This window comes from Borostomias antarcticus (assembly GCF_949987555.1).
Source record: "Borostomias antarcticus genome assembly, chromosome: 21".
NCBI lineage: Eukaryota > Metazoa > Chordata > Actinopteri > Stomiiformes > Stomiidae > Borostomias > Borostomias antarcticus.
This window is the reverse complement of record NC_140254.1, coordinates 3,429,635-3,453,445: the sequence shown is the minus strand read 5'-3', so window position 1 is coordinate 3,453,445 and position 23,811 is coordinate 3,429,635. Positions and strand designations below refer to the sequence as shown.

General features: G+C 44.6%; 3 protein-coding genes across 3 annotated transcripts; 2 read left to right on the top strand and 1 right to left on the bottom strand.

The window, feature by feature from the left end:
- The first annotated feature begins 126 nt into the window (after window positions 1-126).
- txnl4a (thioredoxin-like 4A) lies at window positions 127-2,226 on the top strand. The gene is made up of 4 exons (XM_084455096.1): window positions 127-243; window positions 516-695; window positions 979-1,082; window positions 1,393-2,226. The coding sequence occupies exons 2-4, from the start codon at window positions 543-545 to the stop codon at window positions 1,562-1,564; spliced, it is 429 nt and encodes a 142-aa protein (XP_084311222.1). The 5' UTR covers window positions 127-243; window positions 516-542; the 3' UTR covers window positions 1,565-2,226.
- A 417-nt stretch (window positions 2,227-2,643) lies between these two features.
- Window positions 2,644-3,219, bottom strand: hsbp1l1 (heat shock factor binding protein 1 like 1; the record flags this gene model as incomplete). The annotated part of the gene is made up of 3 exons (XM_084455537.1): window positions 3,121-3,219; window positions 2,980-3,040; window positions 2,644-2,762 (listed from the first exon to the last, which is right to left on the bottom strand). Exons 1-3 carry the CDS (start codon window positions 3,163-3,165, stop codon window positions 2,644-2,646), a joined length of 225 nt encoding a protein of 74 aa, XP_084311663.1. The 5' UTR covers window positions 3,166-3,219.
- A 1,199-nt stretch (window positions 3,220-4,418) lies between these two features.
- Window positions 4,419-23,693, top strand: slc66a2 (solute carrier family 66 member 2). Its single transcript, XM_084454781.1, has 4 exons — window positions 4,419-4,660; window positions 4,807-4,940; window positions 15,498-15,714; window positions 21,363-23,693. Exons 1-4 carry the CDS (start codon window positions 4,458-4,460, stop codon window positions 21,571-21,573), a joined length of 765 nt encoding a protein of 254 aa, XP_084310907.1. The 5' UTR covers window positions 4,419-4,457; the 3' UTR covers window positions 21,574-23,693.
- The last annotated feature ends 118 nt before the right edge of the window (window positions 23,694-23,811 follow it).

Here is a 23,811-nt window from a genome sequence, read left to right as displayed (position 1 = left end):
AATAGACACAAGAACCCTCAACAATAGCTCCTAATGGGCTTACATATTGACAGACCTCTATATTTGAAAAAACTCTGACGCATTTATTGTGCGTCGGTGCCACTTGTATGTCCATTTTGATTGACGTAGTCCCCAAGCCAAGCAAAAAGCAACGGAGAACGTTTATCAACATACCTCCACTGGCACTGCTTCTCTCGGCCTGCTTGTGAAATATTGCACCTGGCATTAACCTTTTTTCTTACGGTAAGATAACCAGATAAATCGAGATTATTAATAACGTTATTGACATCCACCATCTCTCACCAGAAGCGATGGTGACGTTTAGCTAACGTAACATATAGTAGCTCGCCAGCTAGCTAACCAGTTAGCCACATGTGTAACGTGAACGACGTTAGCAGCAATCCACCTAGATTTGGAAGCTATCTAGGCAAATAGCTATATAGCTAACGTATAGGTCTCTGCCTCGTTCAGTGTTTTGTCAAACAATTACCAATATATTTATTTGATTTGACCAGGGTGACGGCTGACTACGCGATATCAAAATGTCGTACATGCTACCTCATCTTCACAACGGCTGGCAGGTCGACCAAGCCATTCTGTCCGAAGAGGACCGAGTCCTAGTTATTCGATTTGGGCATGATTGGGACCCAACCTGTATGAAAATGGATGAAGTTCTATATAGCATTGCCGAAAAGGTAATTGGCCGCTAGTCAGATTCACCTGTTTTGCTGTGTGTGTGTGTGTGTGTGTGTGTGTGTGTGTGTGTGTGTGTGTGTGTGTGTTTCTTTCTCTAACTAATCACTTCTGCCGTAACAGCACTGCAAAGACAGCTCATCACTACAGATGAGAGCTCCACTAGATTGTAGCAATCCCTCAAGCCACTGTGTTTATTGCCTTATGAAGTTTCTTTAGGAGATATCACAGGTCTTGGGGGAGATTTGCTGTGTTGATTAGTGATGCTCTAATTGCACTACTCAGGTGAAGAACTTTGCTGTCATTTATCTGGTGGACATCACTGAGGTGCCAGACTTCAACAAGATGTACGAGTTATATGATCCCTGCACCGTCATGTTCTTTTTCAGGTCAGTACCAAGCCAGTTTAACCATTTCCACTTGAGTACATTGAAAATGTAAGACTGATGATGATCCAATATAGATCCAATATAGTAGATGTATTTTGCTGGTTGGTGATGCAGCAGACTAAGCATCATGTTTAATTCATCTTTTTCATATTAAAGATGCATTGCATATCAGATTTCTTTTGACGTTTGATTTGAGTGTTTACCAAAACAAGGTATGGTGAAAATAGATGCTCTGATATGACATCACCCTCTTTTGGAATCAGCATACCATTTCTTTACACTGAAATATTGCTATATCTTCCTCTCCTAGGAACAAGCATATCATGATTGATCTGGGCACTGGTAACAACAACAAGATCAACTGGACCATGGAGGACAAACAGGAGATGATAGACATCGTTGAAACTGTGTATCGGGGTGCACGAAAAGGACGAGGTCTTGTTGTCTCACCTAAGGACTACTCTACCAAATACAGATACTGATGTCCTTTTTCTCCACATTTTGAAGGAAGCCCAGTTGTGGTGACTGTCCTTTTTAATTGAGACATTTGGGACAAATCGACAACAGAAGAGCTCAGATTTCTTTTTACCCTTCTGTATCTCACTTGTTTTTCAAATTCCTGCCTACCCCAGATTCTTCTACCAGAAGAGACAGTTTTTTCAAGCTATAGCAGGATTCGTCTTTAAAGGTGGTGTAGATAATGATTTTTTTTAATAAAAAAAAAACAAAAAAAAACACAACTCTCACTCGTGAGCCAATAGTATTACGACTTCTGATCGCTCCCGACACAGATACCAAAGTCATAATACTATTGGCTCACGAGCCTTGTTAGAGGTGGTAAGCAAACCTCAGACATCTCAAACCTCGGACAGCGATAAACACAGCATTCATTTTGGACCCTTCAACTTTTTTTTTACACAATGATTAATGCATAATCCATTTTTTCGGGTGGAGCAATACTAGTCTGCACCTTTCTGAAAGATCTGTGGATGTATTATTACTTTAAATTATGAATCTACATAAAAATGTTATCTATATCACCTTTATGTAAATGTAAGATGATCATGTTTGATATTGACCAGTAATCTTTGTTCTTTTTTACAACTGTACCAGTAATCTTTGTTTGCTTTACAACTGTACATTTGTACAGTTGTACACTCAGGAACTACAGGAATAAATATTCCTTTGTTCATTTAACATGTTTTCTGTAGCCTACATGATAGACAACATGGAGATACAGGTATGGATAGAAAAGATATGAAAGAGATATATCATATGTTCCCCCAACAGCACTCTTAAGCGCTACAACACGAGTGGACAAAAAACTAATTCAAGAAACATTTAAATAAGCATTAGAAAATAATTTCATTGTATTCAATACATTTAAATAAACATTAGAAAATGTTATTGTATTCAAAACCCACGTTTCAAAATATGCTACATATTTTACACACAGTACACAAAAACATACAGTAACCCTTTAGAATTACATTGTCCAGTTTCCAAGGGTTCCAACGACCCCTAGTGGTCCTCGGGCTGGGCGTAATCTTGGATTTATGTGTCATTTGGAGTTTTGACGCTCTTCCATCCCAGCTTGTGTCATAAGATCAGCAACATTCTTTTCAAGGTCATCAATACGTGTCCCCATCTCCTCCAGTGTGAATGTTAAGGCCATGTTTGCTCAAGAGACCGATATGAAGTGTATGATATTCGACTGGCTTATGTGAGGCATGTAGCCTAAGATTAACTTGAGCAAGGACTAAAACATTTTCACCAGTGCTGGTGTTCAATTTGTACTGCTTTTATATGGTACTGATTTGGGTCGACATTCCAACAAATGCCCTTGCATTTGTTGGAATGTTAAATGTTAAATGCAGTGGTTAAAGGATATTTTTACAGACGATTTGGTCAGACACGTTTTGAAATTTACTCTCAAGATTCTGCATCGTTGCTTCCATCTGCAAGACAAAATAGAAGACAAACACATTACTTCATCAACTGTTTTAATTAAATATAACTGAGTTAAAACAAAACTTACTATTTCCGTCAATTCTCTAGCAGCCGTTGCGTTCGTGTTTGACATGGCTCTACAGCTTGTTTGACGATATCTTTATTGGCAACAATGTTTTAACTGAAATCAGGAGCCACAATCCAATGTTTACCACGCTACCAACTGCAGGCAACTTTACTCAATTTTTGTAGGATCGCCAAGCCCTCCGGCATGACATTCCATGTAGCCTATGACATCCGTTAACCCTTTACACTACAGTCTACAGTCGCTGTGTTTGTGTTGTGAGAGGCGCGTGATTAATCAAATTAAATTAAAAGTATCACTTTGAATGGGTAGGATTCAATCACCATCAGAATCTTCGTGTTGGCAACAAAACCCACCCTTACATAAGAGATTGTCATCGACATTTTGTGACAGATGACACACAGATGTGGGGGTTATGTAATTTTTGGTGTCCAAAGTAAGCTAAATGTAATTGAAATATGCTTATCAGTTTTATAATTAAAAGTATGAATTAACCCACATCAATAGAATGAAGAGGCCTGTAATTTGGCCTATATAGGCCTATATAATAAACGTAATCCCACTCCAAACAGGATACCTTTTAGGACCATGTACCTCGCTGTTGACATTAGGGCGTAATGTCTACGTATGAGGAAGTGATTGAAGGCTTTTGTTATGGGGCGAATGTAGAGGAACGTTATAAGGCAGGGCAGGGAATCGGCATTTCCTACATTTTGCAGTTGATGCTGTGCAAAGTTTAATTTATGTGATATGAACTGAAAAGAGGACAATCATTTCCAGAATTATATGGTGCTGTTACTTGACACTTAACTGGAGATTTAGATTCGGATGGCTTATAATAGGTAAAACTGGACAGCATGTTAGTTGGAGCCTAGTTTTCATCAGTTAACTGACTCAGTCGACAGTTAGTTTTCCATGCAGCCTAATTTACCTTTGTCGGATCATTCGGAGGTCACGGGGCTGAGATGTTTGAATATGTGATTTCTGCTGTGTAGATTGCTACATGTTAGGCTACACTGTGGCTAACTTCCCGCTGTTCTAATGTACAGCATCGCGTGATTGTATAGGCCATTTCAGCTCTCGGTCAGGGATATGAGGATGTGATACTACTGTACAGAGCCTACTGTATGTTGGCGTGGCAAAAAGCCGACACCGCGCGGTGTAGATCGACGATCTACGGATTTTTGAGTTGGAAAGGGGTCGTTGCATTGACTTGGGTAGTTGTTTTAGGGATATTGCCCCTAAAGGATACGTTTCACCAGTGGCAGAGAAGAGGTATTTTCCCAAGACTGGAATTGTCCATGTTTCGTTGTTATCTGTAACTTTGTCAACACCTAAAAATGGAAGATGAGGTCTTTGAACAGATCATGTATGTTCTCAATCAACTGGTGTTGTGGATCGCCGCTGGAGCAATGGTATTCGGCGGAGTGGTCCCATACATTCCCCAATACAGGGACATACGACGGACACAGAATGCCGAAGGATTCTCCACTTACGTGTGCTTGGTCCTACTTGTGGCCAATATTTTGCGCATACTCTTTAGGTAAGCAAGTTGTCATTTGACTTGTACACTGCATTTGTTGCTTGCTATGTGTTTGTAGAAGGATCACTCTCTGAGTGACCTGTTTTGCTGAGCGAACTTGCTGCCCTATAACCTGTTACCCCGTGTATCTCCTCTCTCTGCCTCAGGTTTGGACGCTACTTTGAGACACCCCTACTATGGCAGAGCATCATCATGATTGTGACCATGCTGATCATGCTCAACCTGTGCACTAACGTCCGCGTGGCCACTGAACTCAACACCAAACGGCGTTCATTCACAGGTCAGTATATCTTTCCTCTAAACAGCCTCTATCCGTCCATAAGTGTGAGCCACAGATTATACCTGTATTTTATCAGATGGGTTTGTCTGTTTTTTTTTCTCTCTCTCTCTCTCTCTCTCTCTCTCTCTCTCTCTCTCTCTCTCTCTCTCTCTCTCTCTCTCTCTTTCTGTCTTTGTTTTTCTCTCTGTCTGTAGGTTCTTGAGTGTGTATGTAGCGGTGGGTGTATGGTTAGCATTGCAGCTGATATTTAACACTGTGTTTTCACAGGTGGTGCAAATAACACACATATCCTGTAAAACCCGCTCTTGTTCTCATAGTGTGACTTATTTTGTTTGCTTACAGTTGTCGAATTTCCCTGAATGTTCACTAGCCTTGCAAATGGTCTCAGGTCTCCTGAAAGACTAGCTGTTTGCCAGGCTCCCCACACTCCTCCCCTGACAAACAGTCTCATTAGTCTAAACGCTCCATCTTCACCAGTGCAAAGTTGCTTTTTGTGTCCACATGGGGGATATATTTGTAAACATTTGGTATCTCTAAGTTAGGTTTATTACAAGTGTAGTGAGGCCTACTGAGGATTTGCTCAGCAGCAACAGTAATCACGATGGCTTTGCACTCACATGGACCCTCTCTCTCTCTCTGTCCACTGAAATATTTGGATGCAAACTGTTTGCAAAGCACTACATCTCTAGCAAGCATTGGGATACATAATCTAGCTTTGTTTTCCAAAATACATTTCTTCACGCCAGTTTGAGGAATCTGCCATGGTCCTGTAAGTACTACCATTATGACGCATCTCTAGGTCTAGTACTGGTCTCTATTCTGCAGCCATAAAGTGTTTGATGGTGTAGAAACAGTGATAATGTTAACTACCCACCACCCTCCATTTGACCCGAGGGTAGACTGAGGTCAGAGAGCTCAAAGATCTAGAAAGAGTCAGATGACTATACATCAGACTTAAGGCCTGGGTTACACAAGCTTGTTTCTCTTCCATTTACGGGACTTTCAGTTCCTGTTTGCACCTCGCAGTTACATGAACACAGCATCAGCGTCGTGAAAACCTGTGAAGTTTTGAGAACGCTGCAAGGGGTGTTTATGTTCTCATTATCCTGGATTCCGCCCTCGGGTAAGCAGGCGAAAGGCGATCTCGATTTGATAACGATGATGCATGTTTGGCTATTGTACAGTTAAATTATAACACAACATAATTTCAAAGCCCAGAATGTATTATAGGATTCAATGTGATGGCTTGGTCGAAATACTCTTGTCCGACCAAGATTCGAGCAATAAAGCTTGTTAGACAAAAATAGGTTATAGGCTATATAACATTAATAAAACAGTCTGTGTTTCCTAATTATATGATTTATGCTAAGACTGATGACTGATTTGCTTCCATACATAGCCGCGGTAGCGTGTTTTGAACAGTGTGTTGAAAAAAGGGTCTAAAGTCCAGCCCAATCTCTAAAATGCATGATGGTTGCGCAGCATTGTAAAATGTAGGCCTATCGTTATTTCATTTTGTTAAGCTATTCTATTTGATTCGATTACGTTCTATTATGTGCTATTATAATCTGTTCTATCTATCTATCTGATCTGTTCTATGTTATTCGGTTAGGCATTATATTAGTCCAAATGCAATCTCCAAAGACACAGCAGCATTATATATAATTTAGACAAAAATGCAGTCTCCAAACATACACTTGAAGACTTCGAAAATATTTTTAAAAGTCTGCCACCCTCTCACATCTAAAGACGTGGAGTTTTTAGTCACAGACTATACGATTTTGCAAAGACTGGGATCATGCCGGTCATTTGCATGAAGACTAAAAACTTCAGATAATATTAAACATGTTTGATTTTACTGGAACTTTCAAGTTTCCAAGTGACGTTGAAAACTTCTGTCCACACTGATAAATTGTTTGTGTAACTTCGAGGTCATTCTTGTTCTCATTGTCATTCTTGTTCTCGTCTCGACGTCGTGTAACCCAGGCCTCTAATACCCACTTTTCGATGGCAAGAAAGTCGAGCTCTTTCTACACAAAGCAGCTTTCGGTGTCTCTCATCATCTAAATTCTTCACACACAAAAAATCAGTTATCAAAGTATCTAGGGGCCTTTCACAAGTTTTGTTAGTTTATGTGAATGAGTGATGTCATTATTCCAGGATATAATTGCAGATCATTTTAGACCCTCTACCTCACTGCTCAATCCTTGTTGTTTCAGTCTGAAGTTTGGGATCAGGATTTAAAGGACACATCTCCGATGCGTTGGTCCCAAAGGAAAACATTTTCTCTCACTGGCACTTTTAGTATGAGCTTTCAGAGATTCCAGATGGTGTCTTTATATGGGTTTGATATTTCAGTCCATCATGAATTGATATATAATGATAACTTGGTCTCACTGGAAGTGCAAAGAGTTCAGTACTGTTTTTCTGAGACCACACCTCTCCCGGGTCAGGTTATACCTTCCCATCGAACCCTGGTGTTACACGAGAGAAACCACGTTCTGTTCTCTCTCCTTCTTATTTTGTCTTGTGTCTTTAGCCACTGATAGTAAGGACGAGGAGGTGAAAGTTCCTAAGAAGCTCTTTCTGGGTATGTACTGTACTTGCTTTGTGTGCCATGAAGCATCAGTTATAGTTCATCCTCCTTTCTCCCCCTATGTCTCCGTTTCTTTAACTGCATAATCCGGCGTGCAGCTGCCTCCCTCATTCACACTGTCACTGACGACTAACTGACAAATAACATACCAACCTCATGTATTAACCTGGCATTAGAGTCATCTCACATGCATGTCATCCTGATTGTGTATCCATTTGTAATTCATGAATTCTCCATATACTACATATTTCATTATAGCCGTTATTTCCCTCAGATTGGAATGCATGTCACTTAGTTAGGTCATGCTTCAATTTACTGTAATTTATTATCTGCATACTGTAGCATGCATCAAGGTTGGAGTGATTTTGTGTGTATTAATTATGCATTCATCATTTTAGAGTTGGGTTATTTGATTGGGATGACAACCATAATCTTATTTAGATGCATTTTCTAGAATCCTGCCTCCTTTTTTATTAACCCTCCTAGCTAATTATTGCCCATACTGTTGGACATAAAGAGTGGTGATCGTCTGTTTTTACTTCCCACAGACTAACAGTACTTTTTTGGGTGGGCTTTACAATGTGGACTGAAAATGAATGACTTGATTGCTCTGTATAATCTGTGGTAAAGTAATGTTTGAGACGTTGCATGCTGAAGTCTTCTTTGCTCGTCCACTCCTCAAGTTGTGCAGCCATGTGACTTATAAACCAGCATGTCTATGTGTGGACTGAAATTAGATGGCACTCTTTCTAACTCTGATTTTTCGACCTTTGCACTCCACTTTGCTTCAACTGACTCTTCACTTTGAGAGGAGATTGATGAACAGACGCCGTTCACTGTTAGTAAGCTAATGAAAGGCATCTTAATAGCTGATTAGAAACCAGTAAAACTTGATTAGGGCGTGTGAGTGATGGTTTTGATGCCCATGTAAAGTAATACTCCATTCGTTGCATTTAGAATGCATTCCATTTGTTATTCCCTATATAAACAGTAGATGGTGCCGATGAACAGCTTTTGCATAATATGGAAACATACAGTATGCCAAGTACAGATACATCTACACTGATATTCATTTAGTTTCCCTGTTTAGAACTGTGGTACTCACAGCTTCTGTATGGAAATATAATAACATTATGACAGGTATTTGTTCTTGATATGACTATATTGTTTTTGATCCGAAACAGTGGCAGAGAGACAATCAAAACAAGTCAGATGCATCAGTAAACATGTGGTCCCCCACCTATGATGCATGTTCCTTTGTGGTAATGGAGTGGAACCTCCTTTCATGAATATGAATATATGAAATGTTTGAAGTGTTATTCATTGTATGTGCATACTATTACTCATACTCTGAACTGTGAAAAGTAGAAGGGCCCCTGAGCACTTTCTTTCAATTCTGGAAATCCAGAAAAACTATTTGTATAGCGCATTTCATACACAGAGGCAACACAATGCGCTTTATTGATTTAAAAAAAGGTTTCACCCAGGAGCCAGAAAAGTGAGCTGTAAAAATTCTTCTCTTACCTCTCTCAATGAGACGATCGTGCAAGCTCCTGGAAAATGTTTGTCTATTGGCTAAGAACATATACAGAGCAGTAAACATGGGCTAGATACTTCATAAGAGAGACATGACTAACAGGAGAGTGCACAAATAGTTACAGAGAAGTTGCCTACATGGTAGGCCATTATGTGTTAGCTATCCCTGTAGTCTCTAATATGATATTTAAGTGAATCATATAACAAAGCACAGTAAGCACTTAGCAGAACAGGCTCATAGAGAATGCCGCAGAGCAGAGGTGGGGAAACAGAAAGCAGAGAGCAAGGGTAAAAAGTGGTGGGGTTGGCTGGATAGGGACAGCTGACGACACAGAGTGGGAAGGACTAGTCACGAGGAGGCAGGGGGCCGTTCCACGAGCCATAAGGTGGACTTTGGCCGAGGGGGGAGGGGGGTTCTCCGGGACCTGCTACAGGATGGCCTGCAGGAGACAGGGGGAGTCCACAGGACCTGTTAAGAGTATAAGGGGGAGAGACACTAGGGAGGAGGACAGGGTTAGTGGCTGTACTGGACATCCACAGCAGAAATGGGAGTACCTGTCGGACTCAGGGTGGTCTGCAGGGTACAGTGGGGCATCCACTGGACCTGGTTAGAAGGTAGGAGGGAGAGAGAGAGGCACTAGGGAGAGGGGATGCAGAAAAGGGTTAGTAGCACACAGAACCATAAAAGCAACACAGATATTAAAACAGAACGTGTCAGTTGCAGAGCAACCAGCATCTGTATACACATCTAAATATACACACTGCATAACAGGATATACACAAATGTAAACAGGATTCACAAGCAGGCCGGAGGCTGCCTTTCTGTGTCTCTAGGTCCTGGCTAGTGATTGTAAGCTAGGCTGAAAAGGTACGTCTTGAGATCTCGCTTGAAGATTTCCATTGTTTCGGCCCTTCTTAGGTACTCTGGCAAGGTGTTCCAGAGGTTGGGGGCATAGAAACTGAAAGCTGCCTCCATGTCTCTTGGTCCTGGCTTTTTAAACTGTTAGGAGTTCAATACCTGAGGACCTGAGTGGTCTGTTGGGCATGTACCTGACAAGCATGTCTGAAATGTATTCAGGTGCGTGACTGTGGAGAGATTTATAGACTAATAAAAGTATTTTGAAGTCTATTCTAGAATTGACAGGTAACCAGTGTAGTGATTGTAAAACTGGTGTGATGTGTGCCCTCTGTCTAGTCTTAGTGAGGACTCTTGCTTTTGTATCATTTGTAGTTTAGAGATTGCTTTCTTTGGTAGACCAGATAGTAGAGCATTGCAGTAGTCCATCCTGCTTGTGATGAAAGCATGCATTAGTCTTTCAGTGTCAGCCTGGCAATGTTTCTTAAGTGGTAAAAACGGCACAAATGACACACTCAATTGTACACCAACGATGCAATGTGCACCATTGAATTTTGTGCTTGCATCCTTGCAACGCGAAGCAGATGCAGTTATGCTTATGTACAACCGTTTGCAGTTAAATCAAAGGATTCAGTGTAGTATGATACATACAGTATGCAGCTTCTGACCACTGGGTTTCATTCAGCCGGTTTCTCATTCCGAGAGTCTGTCTAGAGGGAAATGTTGAAAGCAAATTCCAGAGCATCCATAGCTGCGCAGAGCTGGGCTTCAGAACACCAGTACTATTCAGAGATCCTCATTTCACCCGAAGCACAAGCCTCTAAGCGCACAGCCAATCAGTGGAGAGACACTCTCTTATAACTCTTATAACAGAATAACTGCCCATTGACCGCCATTCAGTTGGGACTGAAATGGATTACCCCATTCATTCTCTATGCCGGACGACTTGATACCCATATCTCGGGATTTTGGAGGGTGACGTTAGGTGAATAATATTTGAACTGGTGGTTGGACACTACGAACCCTTTCAGAGCTTGTATATGTTAGCAGTTTCTATTCAGAACCTCTAGCCCATATTGAGCGAAGTTCGCTCACCGACTCCTTATGTCAGAACTGTGAGCCTATGAGCACATGCCTTAACTTCAGTCTCAGAAGTAGGAAGTGCTACATACATCTATGTTGTGGAATATAATGACTATAACTAATAATTGTACCCACATTGCACCAAACCCTGATACTAACCTATGTGAATCCTAACATTAAGAACAAGCGCCAAAAGAGCTGCTCAACACCTCAAGCTCTGTGGATTTACAAAATAGATGGGCTCTTCAGTAGAATAGACTATATTTTTACTGAGAGACCAAGCATAGATTTTTATGTACAAAGCTGTAGATAAAAGAGTCTCTAGCACACTTGAATCAAGTCTCAGTGACAGGTGTGTAGGCGGTGTATGAATAATAAAGGAAACAGAAGTACCCGCACCCGCACACTGTCTTCACTTGCTCAATGGAATCCGTTTAATGTAGGTCGTTTCGGTGAGTGACCTTCTTCAGGTATATACTGTATTGACAGAGTAACACATAACTACAAAAAGCAGGGTTACTGGTGACCAGTCAACACATGTAATTAGGTGCAATAGCCTTGTAGCATGTTATCTTCTACAGGAAATCAATGAGAAAAGTAATAGAAAGATAGTGCGCATGTACCTCTGTTTCCTTTATATAAAGCAAAATGTACTTGCCAATGGAAAAAATGAATTGTGGTGAACGCCCCCAAGGGGTGTGACGCACGCACAGCACAAACTAACATACAGGGATCAATCTAATGTCTGCTCCTTCGATTTCATTGGATGGGGGACAATGAGGAGGACTTGACACCAAGGACTAGACATCAAGCCTCCCAGTACAAAAAATGTAAAGTTGCTGACATATGGTGTCTGAGAGATGTACGACAGCGACCGTGGGATTGGGCTCCACGCCGTGGGTCAGGACTGTGTTCTGCTTGGCCTGATCTTGGCGCTGGCTGCACAGGACTGGAGGCTGGATCCTAGATCCTGGCCCTTCGGGTTCTTTGGCCATCGATCAGGGAGCTCTACCATGTCTCATTAGAACTGAAAGAATACCATGTCCCTTAATTGCAGATTTGCTAGTCTGCACAGCATTGATCTGGAAGAGAAAATATGAAAGCAGGCCCAACAGAGCATGTAGTAACCCAGTATTGATGGAGGGAGGGAGGGGAGGAGTGTCCAGATGACGGGTGAAAATTGCCCAGTTTCAAATCCACAGCCTCAACACTAGTAGGCCTGGGCGTAATTACCAAAAAACGTTTAAACTCACTCTAAAAAACAAACTTCTCAAAGAGTTCCTTCTCCCTGTACACCATAGTTACCTCCATTAGTGTACAGCTCCACTGCCGAACCTGTCTATTTGTGTCCATGTGGAGTATGTTTTGTGCTTGTCCTATGAAGTACACAAACCACTGTTCCCCACTCTCAAGGCACAGACGCACGGCACCATTATTGCAGCAGACTCTTGCATGAAGCTCACTTACAGCTTACAGATTGCTCGTGGAATAATAACTCCAAGTGCATTAAAAGCACTCTGTTACATCCAACTATGGAGACAGTATCCTCTCAGACTCGTTGTGTAAGACTTGTTTTTTTTAGGTGAACATCTTTCTGCGCTCAAATGACTGAGCTCATGGTAAAGACCTCAGAAGGCATCATGCCTCTGTCTTGACCCCTGACACTGGGTGGGGTTAGTCGTCTTGGCCCCTGACACTGGGTGGGGTTAGTCGTCTTGACCCCTGACACTGGGTGGGGTTAGTCGTCATACGGGGTTAGCGGTTTCAGACACTTGTGCCAATAACCTCTTAATCTGGTGTGTTAGGTAGACTCGAGACTGCTGGGAAGCCTTAAGGGGATTAGACTGATTTAAAGGTCATACCGTTGAGGTGAGAAATCCAGCCGTTTGTTGAGGTGTAGATAACTGTTAGGATGATCAGAGGGTAAGACCAATAGGATTGCGCTGGTAGAATCCCTTCTGTTTACAACATCCCTGAGTTGTCCAAAGGGGAGGAGTTAGACATATTAGTATTGCCATGTACTGATAAACTTCTTTTGTTTCATACACATTTTGGAGTCTCATTTTCATGCTGCTCCTGTAGAAACACCCCACAGGAGCGGCATGAAAAACGAGACTCCAAAATGTGTATGGAGCGTTTCTTTTGACAGGTTAGATTAAATAACCTTTCTGTAGAGTTCTCATCCCATGGGTTAGTTGGGGAGAGAGATCTACCTGTCTGACATTGTGCACTGTCGTCCTGCCATTTAATAGGTATTTAGGCTATGATACTGTAAAATTCAGTATTTGCATAAATGCAGGCTTAGACTACTATGTAGTATCTCTTGATCAACATTTTTGAAAAAGACTTACGTTTAATCCCTCAAAATTAGAGGGAATTATTTTCTTGAGCCAGATCTGTTTTAGTTTTTACTCCCCTATGAAAATGGACTGTGAATTGACAGCTAGCACTTGGCTCTTTTGATTGACAAGCCTGTAACTGAAGTAGGCGGGGCAGACAGGGAAAAGAACAGGGGGGTCAGGCTCTGACACCTGCCTACCCACGTGTGCCAGCGCTCAGTGTGGCGCCGGCGTGTGGCGCGGTGTGCGTACAGAGCACACAGCACAGGCGTCTGCTGAGAACCACAGGGGGGCTGTCGCGGTGCCAGCCTGCACATCGCCCCCGTGGCTGTGACAGAACACGGCGATAAGGAAGAAAGAGGAGAGCGATCGCTCCCGGGGGTAAATGACAGGCAGAGCAACAGCGGGGCGTGTTGCGGAGCGCTGGGGTACGGGGTGCCAAGGCGATAAACACTCCTTTGCGGACCACCTGGGGCTGTCGTTAGCCTTTTCTCTTCGGGTACTGTCTTGTTCCCAAGAACGTGTATTCATGTAGTGCTACGTGACCTGCTGCTTCTCGTTCATTTGGGTTCACCAAAGTCTTTGAGAGACTGGCTACAGATTCAGATTCCTTTATTGTTACATCCATTGTACAGGTACAAGGGAGTCAAATTCGTAGGTTCTGGCTGCTCAACCTCACAGGAACAACAGAATGACCACACAAGACATTGGCAATAAAAACAGTAATAATCCCAGATAAATAGTCATAAAACAGTTCAATACGACATAATAGAACACTAATAATGTGCATAAAATGTACATGTATAGCACGTGAGGGTGCAAATGTGCATTGTTGCATGTGCGCGTGTGTTTGTATACCGTCTGCGTCTGAGTGAGCCTGTGTGTGTGTATCAGAGGCAGGTAGGCAATAAGCCATTAGTGTCCATTGTTCAAGAGGCTGGCTGCCTGGTGGAAAAACCTAAGCCTGCAGGTCCGGGCCTTGAGGCTGCGAGACCGTTTGCCAGATGGCGGCAGCTGAAACAGTGTGTAGAATCTATCTGCTGAGAATGTCCAGTCAGGCTGCCAGGCAAAAAGCGCCACCCAAGGCACAGCCATAAAGCTGTGAAGCAACGACGCGAATACATCGAGTGCCCCAAAACCTCAAGGTACCCCACCAAGGAGACCTGACACGTGACTAGGTTAAAATAAAATATCAAAGATAAGCTGGGAGTTTCTACAAATTGCACTCCTTTGTCTCCTCTAAGTAGGCTAGGCTATATGTGGTAAACTACGTTCATGTTCCCAAGTGGCTGCTCTTCCTCTCTAATCTCTCCACGAGGCCGCGTCACATGATATCTGTAGCCTAGGCATCTGTAGAGTGTTTAGATGTGTGGTCCAGATAAGGAGAATCTCAGAGGCCCTACTGAAGTCCTATTTAAGATATGATGACGTACGACGGCACATTTCTTCAGTTTATTATTTTCAACCGCCCTAATGTAATTTATAATGGGGTCACGAACCAACCCCCCTTTGTTGGCTCTCTCCTATATCCTCAAATAAATATTCAACTTATTTCATGGCTGAAATGATGGCAAGGGAATATAATGTGTCAGTGGCAATAGAGGAGATCACAATAACCTTGATTGTCAAGTACCTAATACTCAAAATGAGTGTTTTAGGCTCTACAGCTCTACTCACTTTCTTTTTTTTGAATCGCTTTGTGGAGAATTATTTAACCATCTTGTTTGAGAACAACAAGGCCAACCACATAACACAAGGAGCAAAAGTTTGGATTGAGGCAGTAAAAGACTAAATCATTCATCATTCATTTTAAATCATTCATTCATCAGTCTGCACCCTGCCTGTGTCACTAGGAGTCTGCAGTAGAGATGACCATCTCAAGCAACCCCCCAAAGGGTTTTTGGATCTGTAGGAACATTTTGCTGGCACTGAGCTGTAGTCTTTCATGATCCAACAGGAATGAGTTTTGTGTTTTTGTTTGTGAAAAGCATGGCTAGTCACACCAGTGTGTCAGTGTGCTGTCTCTCAAAACGTGAAGTGGCGATTCCCTCCGATCGAGCCGGCATGGCGGTGAAAACATGGAGAAAAGTAAGGATTAGGATTGGTCAGTTTTCAGTTTGACACGTGTCTTTGGCTGTCTCTATCAGACTTTGACTGGAGCAACTTCTGGTCGTGGAGCCGGTTTGTGGACTACCTGCAGTGCGTTCTGGTCTTCACTCTGCTGGCGGCCTACGTTACCTACCTCCTCCTGGACTCTGCGCTGTTCGTCGAGACCCTGGGCTTCCTGGCTGTCTTCACCGAGGCCATGCTGGGCACACCGCAGCTCTACTGCAACTACCAGAACAAGTCTACTGAGGGCATGAGGTACAAGAACAACACACACACACAGCACTCGTTCTTTCCTGCATTTCATTTCTTTTTTCATTATTTTTGTATTAATCTTTTTGGAGAATCTTGATCTTGTTTTGAATAAGAATATTTATTCCACTCATTTGACTTCCATTGACTTAATTTCCTGAGCTATTTATCCCTTAAGCATGGCTCATAGAAGGATCATTAAAAACAGATGCAAAAATAAGGGTTTGATCGTGAATATGCAGTGGATAATTGTGAAATCGAGCTCCATTAGTGTGATGTTTTTTTGTATGCCCTGAGTAGTCAATTGACTGTAACTTTTAAGTAATGACCACAAATGATGCTCTTGGCAAGAATTCTTTGACGAACACACTAGGGGTGGGAGAAATTGCATATTTTCCTTTCCGGCATAACAGCCAAATTTATTCCGGCTACCCGTTGAGCAATTAGCGTTAATTAATGAGACTAAAATAGGCCTAACGTTACCTGGGTTTTGATACAGGCAACTTCGCAAAAAGCATGAGAGGTGCACTTATAGAAATTCCTACTATCAATGATAATAATGTGACAAAAACATTTAATTCGATTTAAATTGCAAAAAAAGAAAAAAACGAATACAGGTTAGTGATTTTTAGTAACCGGTGAAGGCTCTCCAATCCGGTTAACCGGATTACCGGATTACTGGTTAACCCCTCCCACCACTAGAACACACACACACACACACACACACACACACACGAGCCATGAGTCAGGTTAAGAGGCAGACACCATACAGAGCACAGAGAGCAACCTCTCCCTCAGCTCTGGCCTTCATCTCCCATCATCCAGGGACCTGACATCACACTCTTCATGTACTGTATACAAGTCCTCCCTAAGAGCGGCCATGTTGTATCAGACACCCCCCCCACACACACACACACACACACACACAGTCGTCTCTGCATTCAGGTCCTGGAGGAGTAATGGCCAGTAGCCACCAGGCTCACATCTGCAGGGGGGTCAGGCACCAGTCTCTGACACCTCATTAAAACCGGAAGTGATGAAGAGCAGCGTGCCATATCGTTAACATTGACATATGCTTATTAACCACTTCTGGGCCCGATGGCCTAGCGGAAAGTGCTGTCGATGCAGGGGTTTGGAAAGCTATTTGTCATGCTACCGTGAAGATACGCCCTGCAATGTTTCTTGGAGTGTCGATACAGTAAGGACGAACTTGGCCTTTACATTTTTGGCCATTTATCATTTGGCATATGTGACAATTCAGAGACTATTATAATTAGTTAAAATTGATTTTTTTTAACACCAGCATATGTAATGATCAATTATCCTACCTTTTATGCCTCTGAAGCAGTTTGGCTCTGCAATAATCACCAGCTTTATTCATGTGTGTTGTGCTTGTATGTGTGTGTATTGTCCCCAAAACAAACAGACTAGATAAAGAGCTGTTCTCTGTGGGCACAGCAGTTTCTCTCTTTCTTTCTCTCTGTCCCCTTTTCTCTCTTCTTCACACTCCCTGCAGAACCTAGATAACATCCCCCCCCCGTCTCTCTAACCCACCGTAAGACAGGACACTGGCCTCTTAACTGTCCAGACCAGATGCTTCCACCAGCCTGACTGTCTACCTACCACCAACCTACCTGTCTATCTGCCACCCACATACCGGTCTACCTGCCACCCACATACCTGTCTACCTGCCACCCACATACCAGTCCACCTGCCACCCACATACCAGTCCACCTGCCACCCACATACCTGTCTACCTGCCACCCACATACCTGTCTACCTGCCACCCACATACCTGTCTACCTGCCACCCACATACCTGTCTACCTGCCACCCACATACTAGTCTACCTACCACCAACCTACCTGTCTACCTACCACCCACATACCTGTCTATCTGCCACCCACATACCGGTCTACCTGCCACCCACATACCTGTCTACCTGCCACCCACATACCGGTCTACCTGCCACCCATATACCGGTCTACCTGCCACCCACATACCTGTCTACCTGCCACCCACATACCTGTCTATCTGCCACCCACATACCGGTCTACCTGCCACCCACATACAGTACCTGTCTACCTGCCACCCACATACCAGTCTACCTGCCACCCACATACCAGTCTACCTGCCACCCACATACCAGTCCACCTGCCACCCACATACCTGTCTATCTGCCACCCACATACCTGTCTACCTGCCACCCACATACTAGTCTACCTACCACCAACCTACCTGTCTACCTACCACCAACCTACCTGTCTACCTACCACCAACCTACCTGTCTACCTGCCACCCACATACCAGTCTACCTGCCACCCACATACCAGTCTACCTGCCACCCACATACCTGTCTACCTGCCACCCACATACCTGTCTACCTGCCACCCACATACCTGTCTACCTGCCACCCACATACCTGTCTACCTGCCACCCACATACCTGTCTATCTGCCACCCACATACCGGTCTACCTGCCACCCACATACCAGTCCACCTGCCACCCACATACCTGTCTACCTACCACCCACATACCTGTCTATCTGCCACCCACATACCTGTCTATCTGCCACCCACATACCTGTCTACCTGTCTACCTGCCACCCACATACCTGTCTATCTGCCACCCACATACAGGTCTACCTGCCACCCACATACCTGTCTACCTGCCACCCACATACCAGTCCACCTGCCACCCACATACCTGTCTATCTGCCACCCACATACCTGTCTATCTGCCACCCACACAGCTATTCTTCTCCGGAGTGAATATTGTCTTGCTCGAGGATAGAGTGTTTAGTGGGCCTAGTCGTTGTAAGAGGTGTCAGGTGTAAGACAGTTGGCACCCCTCCTCCCTCTCCCTCTCTCTCTCTCTCTCTCTCTCCACAGTATATATAGCAGGGCAGAGATAAAGCCAAACACAGGAGCAGCTTTTTAGGTCTTTTGTTTGGCCCAGAGCTCCTCCGATGCTGCCTGCCTGCTACCCCACTGTGCCCCGTTGCTCCCCTGCTCGGCTCTGGATGACATGTTAAGTGCGTGCGTGTCTCCCGTGACCTAATGTTTGCATAGTCGAGCGCGCAGGCAGTGGTCTGCCTCTCTTCCAGGACTGGGACGTCAGGCCAGGGCTGCCTGTGCCATAAATCCTCCCGGAACAAAACACTGTCACCGAGACGCCAGCGTACCCAGGGGCCGCGGCTTTACCCACGCCGTCGCCGTATGTCTATGGTCATGAACTGCGCGCACACACACATGCAAGCAAGCACAAGTTCATGCCCCCCCACCCCCCACCCCCTTCAACACCCTCAGGTGGCTGTCATTCAGCGTGAACGTGTCATCTCGTCCCAGTCAGTTTTGGTGCGGGTGTGTACGTGGTCCGTGAAGGTGGGGTGGCAGGATGTTAGTGATGATTGTTTTGGTGGTGTCTGTCAGTGGGCCCTAGCTGATTAGATTAGTAGTGAGGGAGCCTGAGACACTGGCTCCTTAACACCCATGGATCACACTCAGAGAGACGGGACATGAGAGACCTTCCATTGTGCCCTTATAAGGCACCCTGCCTCACTACGGGCCCGATAGCATCGCCTGGTCTGGATTTAGCCTGCAGTCTGCCTACACACACACACACACACACACATACCCTCCCCACCCCCCTCCGCAGTGCTGTGCCTTGGCCTCGCTCAGCCCAAAGTACAACAAGTGGAACTTGAGCGTAAAGTAAACCGACAGATCCCGAAGACAGTCTAGGGCAGGAAAAGACAGCCGCTCGCTGCTTCCCCCCTCCTTCCCCGTACGTACGTAAGCAGGCGGCCCGTCGGTGGCGACGCCCCCTCTTCAGTAAGGGGCTGGGGGGCTGGTGGAGGTGAAGACGGGCGTTGTCCTCATCCTCAGCCCGGGAGAGTTCTCTATAATGAGGGAGGAGGGCTGCTACAGCGGGACTGATCCAGCCTGATTCCTCCACTCCCGGCATTTTAGCCTGCGGCCTGGACCTCCTCCATCTCAAGAGGCCAGCCAGGAAGGGCTGGAGGGGCTCGCCTGATCCCACGACTAACAAGGGCCTGGCTCAGAACGGGAGGAGGAGGAGGAGGAGGTCGGGGGAGGGAGGGAGGAATCAAGGCTGAACACGAGAGAAATGAAGGAGGAATTAAGGAGGGGCATGGAGAAGGAAGGAGGCGGGGTAGAGGGGGATATATGGAGGCTAGAAAGTGTGGGAGGAAAGAGGGAGGGAGGGAGGGGGGCAGAGGAAAACAGGGAGCGTGAGACATGGAGAGGGTGAGAAGGTGCGTTGCGGGGTTGTATGAAAATGTGCCTCGCAAGCGTTGTGGCTGAGGGTGAAGTCATGAATAATGCACGGGGGGATTTGCCGGACCTCGATCCCTCCGAAGCTAGGCGAGCAGACGACCTCAGGCAGGGCAAAGGTCAGGATCTGCGGTACCCTGCAATGGATTAAGGTACCCTGGATTAACGTACCCCCCCCCCCGCCACCATACCCTCACTCACTCCGTTACATCTGCTCAGTGGCTTCTGGGAAATTCTCCACACTCCCAGGCTTCCTCCTACATAAGTGCAGCAAGCATGCCTACAGTAGATGTCAGCTCTTTGAAAAATTCAAACGCAGCTGAATTGGCTGTGGTCAATATCTGGCGGCATTGTAAAACCGGTTATGTCCCCGTGAAGCCACGTCTCCAAACAATATGATATTCATTGAATGTTTTATTTGATTTATGTACTGGCCAATTGTATACCATGATGGATATGACTTCAGCAAATTTGCTCAGAGCAGAAACCCCTCCTCCTTGCCCGGCCCGCTCGCTTACCCTCTATATTCATGCATTTAAATTCGGATTAGTGCTTCGGCCTGAAGAACTTGCGTGCATTCTTTGCGCTGCTGGGGAGTGCTGACGCGCCACAAGGCGGCCCCCGGGGGCCTCCCCCAACGCCGGGCGGATGGTATTGAGAACGGCATACTGAAAATAGCTCGGGGTGGGACAGGGAAACAAGGAACAGATTCCACCTCGCTTCCCTGAGCACCCCGACACCCCGATATTACCTATAACAAAGCACTTTGCCTTCTCTCCTCCCACATCGCCCTGTGGAACCTGAGATGTGTTTACAGTGGAAGTGTTCCCTGGGGTTCTCTTGACTGTTATGTCCCTCCCCCTCCCCTGAGAGTCTAGCCCCGCCCGCCTCGCTCATTAGTCTAGCTCACAGCGCTCTCTGTCTCACAGCATTCTCTCTGTCAGCACCACTGAGAGGCCTCCAGTTTGCCCTCCGCAGGCGCTCCTGTCACAGACCACACGAAGGGTTTCCTCGAGTGCCTTCCGGAACATTAGCCGCGTCTTTCGTAGCGACTTCTGCCTGAGCCGCCTCTCTCTGAGAAGCACAGAGCTCTCTCTGAGAAGCACACTCTCTCTGAGCCCCATCACAGCAGAGCTCGGAAAAGAGCTGACTGGGTGTTTTATAACCTCAAGGACATTTCATCACTCTGATTTCAAAATGTCTTCTTATTGAGTCATTCCTCTGTGTGCAGTCACTCGTGTCTCTTCTCCCACAGTGACATGTTTCATCTTCTTGTCTCTTCCCCTCTCTCTGTCTCTGCTTCCCCCTGTCCTATTCTCCTCTCCATCACCCCCTCTCTCTTTCCCTCTCCTTCTTCCAGTATTAAGATGGTGCTGATGTGGACCAGCGGAGACACCTTTAAGACGGGCTACTTCCTGCTCACCCAGGCTCCTGTGCAGTTCTGGACGTGTGGCTTGCTGCAGGTGGGCGTGGACATCGCCATCCTGTTCCAGGTCTACTACTACAGCCGCTACCCCCAGAAACCTGTCTCACACACGGTCTCCCACACAACCAGTGCCAAGGCTCTCTGAGCCTTTTGGGAAAGAAGTGACACAGAGACACACACACACACTCTCAGTCAAACACACACTCACCACCACCAGTGCCAAGGTACAACAGAAAGATAGAACAGGACGCCACACACACACACTCACATTTCAACTACCAATCGTGTTGAACTCAAGACAAGAACTCAAAAACTCATTACTAGTCACAATGTAATTTCCAATGGAACTTCTGTTTTATTTATTAGTCTGTATACAGAGTTTGTATGTGTCTGCTAATGTGCCAGCCGGTATATAAATGTATCCTTGTACAGTATACTAGTCTATACATGTGCATGTACACAGAATCTACAGTAATGCACACATACTATATTGGCAATCAGACGCACTGCGGATGTGTAGTGTGCTCAAGAAAGCGTGGACCAGCTGTCATGTCCACTCACACATGATTGCTGCATGGAAAACCTCTGCCTTAAAATACATTAAAAAGCTCTGGTTATCCAACCAGTGATGAAACTGGACGAACGTCTTCAAAGCAACAGAATGACTTAAATATACCTTACTGAATGTACAAACTACATTATTTTTTTTGCATTTAGATTATTGTTCAGCGATGTTTCGGACATGGTGGAGAAATGCTGGTCAGTCTTCCACTGGGCTGCCAGAGGGCTGTTGCTGTGTGCTATCAGGACATTCTGGGACAAAGTTGTCTGGACGGAGTAGAGGAACTCCACTTAAGGCAATCTGAACAGCATTTGTACCAAAAACTCAACGGCTTGGACATCCCATACCAGTTACTGGAGAGATGAACGCTCTGGGTGCAGAGCTAAATATGTTGGGCTAGAAGTCACTGCCAGGAGAGATCAATAGAGGCTGAGCCTGGGATCTAAGCATTGGAGTAATGGCTCTCACTCACAGAGGACATCCACAAGTGCAATCCTCCTGTTCGGGAAATATGCCTTGAGCAGGAGGCTGGTGAATTTGTTCTAAATGGGAGAGAGATGTATGACCAGGAAGAGGGATGCAGTAGATCTCTTTAAGAAGATGTTATGGGTTTGGGCAGGTCTTACCCAGGGTTAGTGGGAATTTTTTGTTCATTTTTTTTAATGATGCATTGGGGCCAGTCTGCTGAAGGACAAGTCCTGATTCAGCTTCACTTTAACCTCCTCCCAGACTCAAACAATTCTACGTTCATCTCTTGTGTTTAATGAGACCCTCTGAATTGTATATGAATATTTCTTTCTCAGCTTTGAAATGTTTTAGATGTCTCCTGTGGGTTGCTGTTTGGCTCTGGTGAGTGGTCTGGCTGTATACAGTATTTAAAAAGGGTGGCGTGTCTTGTGAGAAATGGCTGGTAGATTTTAGACTCTACCTCATGTAATCTTGCCTGTGACCATGAGAGTAGAACGGAGAGCAAGTAGCCCCAGTTGATTAAAGTGTTAAAGACTATCAATACCAGCACTAGCTTGTGTCATTACTGCAAATGAGCTGTTCTAGGCCCTCTGGGCTGCTTGCTGACATGTCTGTGTAATAGCCCTACTCTGACTGTGGATGGAACAGTTTACTCTTCCTCGCTGATATTTATTTATTTTTATAATTGTGAAATGCCTGTATAATCACAGATGTTGTACACCTGCCCTTTATCACGCTGTTTTTATAATGATGATGATGATGATGATGAAGATGCTTGTAAAATGAAGTCTGTGAAGTGACGTATGAAAAAGTGAAAGTTGAGGTCCGTGGTACTATTCAGCAGGATCAGAACTATGATTCAGTCCCCATAGAGGACTTGTTACAGTTTCTGATGCAATATTTGTATTTATTTATTTTCTAAAGGAGAAGTTATTTTTTTGTTGTTGTGTGTGATTAGTAGATGGCGGATGCACAATGATTTATTTCTTTGTTCAGCTAGGGCATTTTCAAAGGTCAACCAGCCAAATGAGACTAAAACCTGAGATTAAAAAATGCATTTCCTTTTCTAATCCTTATCTGTGTGATTGATGTACCAAAACAATAACTTTGTTATTCTTAAACCTTAGGAGTAAAAGAAAACTCAGTTTACAAGATCATTTGTCAGTTTGTGTTTTTCATTGTGTTCATTCATGTTTCATTTCGTATTTTTTACGTCAGTTTTTTTATACAGCCAGGTGGCATCAGGTACATGGTGAAGAACCTTAAAACCCCTAATCATGTTAATGAAGGTTTTGTGGCATTCTGTCAATAAACGAAGAAGAGAAAGTGAGTCCTGTCCTTGTACTACAGTAT